This window comes from Chrysochloris asiatica, unplaced genomic scaffold, assembly GCF_000296735.1.
Source record: "Chrysochloris asiatica unplaced genomic scaffold, ChrAsi1.0 scaffold00095, whole genome shotgun sequence".
Lineage (NCBI taxonomy): Eukaryota > Metazoa > Chordata > Mammalia > Afrosoricida > Chrysochloridae > Chrysochloris > Chrysochloris asiatica.
Window position 1 is genome coordinate 4,309,038 of NW_006408613.1, and position 4,457 is coordinate 4,313,494.

Sequence of the window (4,457 nt, forward strand, 5' to 3'; positions counted from 1 at the left end):
ATTTAAAATACCAGTGGCATAGCTTTCAGAATCACAGCAACTCACAAGCCACCACAGTAAGACAAACTGACAGGCAAGTTGTGGGAACTGATATATAGCATCCATGTAAATGGAGAAAGCACTGAAGTTTTCAAAGACTTCATTTTGCTTTGATCAACTATTACCACTCGTGGAAATAGCAATCAAGGAATAAAATGTTCATGAAAGCTACTGCACAAGACCTCTTTAAAATATTCAAAAGCTAGAATGTCAGTTTGAGGACTAAGGTGCACCTGATCAAAGCCATGGTATTTTCACTAACCTCATAGGTATGTGAAAGTTGGACAGTGAATAAGGAAGACTGTAGAAGAGTTGATGCATTTGAGTTACGGTGTTGGAGAAGAATATTAAAAGTATTGTGGATTGCCAAAAGAATAAACAGATCTGTGTTGGAAGAAGTATAGTCAGAGTGATCCTTGAAAGCCTGATCGCCAACCTTCGTCTCCTATATTCAGACATATTATCAAGAGGTACCAGTCCCCGGAGAAGGATATCATATTTGGTAAAGTGGAGGGTCGATGGAAAAGAGGAAGACCCTAGGACTGGCACAGTGGTAGTAGCAATGGGCTCAAGCGTGGCAACAATCGTGAGGTTGACTTGAAACCAGGCAGTGTTTTGTTCTGTTGTGAATAGGATCACTATGAGTCAGTACCAACTTGATGACACCTAACAACAACAACAACAATGTAGTGGGATAAAGCACTGGACTACAAGGTCAGTTTGAACCACAAGAATGGCAGTTAAAATCATGGAAGTTCAAACTCTCCTTGGAAACCCTATATAGAGTCACAATAAGGTGGAACTAACTTGATGTCACTTAACAACAACAATGTTGAGATGCCTTTAATGAAACTGTAAATTTCCATGAACACCTAAGATGTAGGAGAGAATATTATTTTAAAGCCTATATTGGTTTCCTTGGGTATTTTGTGTGTTTTATTTCTGGATTGTTTCTAAAACTTCTGGAAGTTAGTTTTTATTATATCCAAAGATCCCAATTGTGAATACATTTTATTTTAAAGCAAAACAATTTGAATGTATTAGTTAATAATCCTTATGCTAGGAGTTCTGGTGTGGTGCTGTGGATTAATGCACTAGACTCCAAAGTTGGTTTGAACCTTGAGGTTGGTGATTCATACTCACCATCCGCTCCTCAGAAACCCTATACAGGGTCGCTATGGGTTATAACTGACTAGAAGGCACTTAACAACAACAACAAATGCTATGTCGATGATTTAAAAAAAAAAAGTGAAAGAAAATATGAAATCATTTTAAGGATAAAATCAACTTCTCATGCATTTTTTTTGGTCAAGCCTAGAACCATTATGAATATTTTTTTCTCTTAGCAGAAGCACAGGAAGTAGCCGAAGATAGTCAATTTAATTCTTTAAGTTCTGAGGATCCACCAAACAGGTATCTTCCTTAATTTTGCAAATATATTCTGAATTCATGACTTTCCTTGTTTTTAAATTGTCAATTCCTCACCTCTCTCCAGGCAGTGTTGGCTGTTCCCAGATCTTTATGTTCTGCCTAAATGTCTTTTGCAGGTTCTACTGTCTTGTCCTTGACTACCTTTTGGTCCTATTTCTTTTTCCAGCTATCTTCTACGTATTCGGTCTTCTAGCCCACTCTTCCTCAAATTGTGTTTTACTCTAACACCAATACTCTGCCAAATATGATTGCCATTCCTAGTGGAAAAAGAGCAAGTAGAAGTGGAAGATGCCACCTCCCTCTCACTGCCTCATGGAGATGCTCAGTGTCTGTATAATCATAAGAAATGTTTGGAGAATCCTTCTGTAGGAACAGAGCTTCAGTTTTGTTTACTCTTGAATTTCCTAGTCTTTCTTGATTATAGCACCTTTTTTTTTTGGCCTATGCCTCCTTGACTTTAATCTATTTGAAATGCTCAGGAATCCTATATGCTGGGCAAAACCCTTTAATCCTTCCAATCCCAGCTTAAATCTCTCTCTCTCTCTCTCTCTTTTTTTTTTTTTAATAAGTTTCCTCTTTAGTGTTCCCAGAGCCATTCGTACATATCTGCTTCATAATTTCATTGCTTTGTACTATTATTGCTAGTTCCCATATTGCGCTTCCCTGATGAATTTCTCAATGGCAAAGCTTATGTTTTATTAATCTTAGGGTGTCCTGGTGTGGCGTTGTAGTATAAGCAAGAACTGGACTTCTAACTTCAAGGTCAGCAGTTTAAATTCACCAGCTGTTTCTTGGAAACCCTATATAGCATCCTTATGAGACAGAACCAACTCAATGGTACTCAAAAAACAGAGTCTTTACCACCTAGAATGACAGTATCCTTAGTGCATGGTAGATATGTTTACTTTTTTCCTTTGCCAAACAGCTATTGAATGTCTACTACATTCAGAGCATCCAGAATAGAATAGTAAGTAAAGCCATCCACAATGCTGTCATTTATCCTACAATTCTACTGGGACAGAGGGAATATTAACCAAACAATCACACTAATGAATAGACAGTCACATTTAAAGATAATTACTCTGAAAGAAAGGAATGTGGCTCTGTGAAAGCCTGTAACAAAGAGACCTAACCTGCTAAGAAAGGCCAAATGAGTTCACAGGTTCTCAGTTAATGATTGTGGAATAAATAAATGAAATACAAATAGAATTCATTATCATTTTTCTTATTACTCTCTTTTGCCAAATTGTCTTTTCTAGCTTCATTTCCCTTGATTCTATTATCAAGGGCCACTTCTTCAGAAACCATGATCTTTTTTCTCTACCCCTGTGATTTTTCTGTTGCTCTTCTCTCTGTCTATATTGTCATCTCCTTAATCTCTCACCTACTGGTATTTAAAATCCTACATTATCTCTGAAATCCTATCTGCACATGCCAGAAGGGAGTCTTTTCTCTCTGCAGGAAGGAGAAGAGTTGCTCTCTGTTTGCAGAGTGGCAGCAGAACTAATGTCATTGCCCTCCATGCACAGTCTCAGTGAAAAACTTAGCCCAACTGATTGGGGTGATATCACCCCTGAGGACTCAGATTCTGTGTGAACATCGAGAAAAGCCTTCTATTTTAGTAAGCTAGTTGGTTAGCAAGGTGTTCCCATTTACATGTGCAGAGAATCGGCAAAAGTAGAGTAGAGACAATGAAAAGAATTGAGTTTTATTTTAGGTATCAAGATGTAGCAATCAAAGTTTGACAGGAATCCTTTGTCAAAGTCGTTTTTTTTTCCCCTTTCAGTATTAAGACTGACTTTTTCAGTGTTTCTTATATGTTGTTGTTGTTGCTATCTGCCATTGAGTCAGGATCTGACTCATAATGACTCTGTACAGGGTTTCCAAGGAGCAGCTGTTGAGTTGGAACTGCTGGCCTTAACGGTCCAAACTGATGTTGCAGTTTACCGCATTAATTGGCAGCACCACACCAGAAGTCCATTTCTTATATAAATCCTTATAAAAATACATAGGATTTCCATGGGAAAATATCCATTAAATAGGAAATTTCCATCCAATTTAAATACAGAATTATCAGGGTAAATCAAGAAGTGCTGTGTCTTAGTTATCTAGTGCTGCTATAACAGAACTGCCACAGTGGATGGCTTTAAAAAACAGAGATTTACTTTCTCACAGTTTAGGAGGTAAAAGTCCAAAATCATAGCTCTGACTCTGGAAGAAGGTTCTTATCTCCTCACAGCATCTATAAATCCAGCATTCCTTGGAGATCTCCATGTGTCTTGGCCTCAGTCTTTCCCTTGATCTAGGAGCTTCACAGTGCAGGGACATCAGGTCTAAAGGATGCACTCCACTCCTGCTCTTCTTTTCTGGTGGTAGCAGATCCCTCTCTCTCTCCTTTTATATCTCAAAATAGATCCACTCAGGATACAACCTAATCTTTATTAACATCATAAAAGTGAGGATTTATAGAACACAGGATAATTAGATCAACAAGATAATAAGATCAAAGCTGATCACATCAGATTGCATCACAGAAGGTGATTGTATCATATGTGAGCCTCATCATGGAAATGATAACTACATCTTACCTGCTAAACCATGAGACTACTGGTCCAGTCAACTTAACACAAAATCTTAACTGTTACATATTGCTACTATCTTTCAGTTCATACATGCTCAGATTTTTTCCAAACAAAATGTATCTTTTTAAGCCTATCTCTGTTATCATTAGATGGATGCAGACAAGTTCTTTCAGTAATACACTTGTCTTAGTTGCATTGTTGTTGTTAAGTGCTGACTCATAGCTCACGACAGACTGAAACACTGCCTAGTCCTAAGACAATCTTATAATTGTTACTATGCTTGAGTCCATTACTGCTGCCACTGTGCCAGTCCATTTTTTTGAGAGCCTTCCTTTTTTTTGCTGACCCTCCACTTTACTGAGCATGATATTCTTCTCCAGGGACTGGTCTCTCCTGATAATGTCC

General features: G+C 37.9%; 1 protein-coding gene across 1 annotated transcript in view; it reads left to right on the plus strand.

Moving 5' to 3' along the window:
• ARHGEF10 (Rho guanine nucleotide exchange factor (GEF) 10) overlaps positions 1 to 4,457 on the plus strand; it is a 234,765-nt gene that overhangs the window by 20,602 nt on the left and 209,706 nt on the right. The window contains exon 4 of the mRNA XM_006866721.1: positions 1,389 to 1,452. Within this exon, the coding sequence (XP_006866783.1) occupies positions 1,389 to 1,452 (64 nt within the window). The remainder of the gene's footprint in view (positions 1 to 1,388; positions 1,453 to 4,457) is intronic.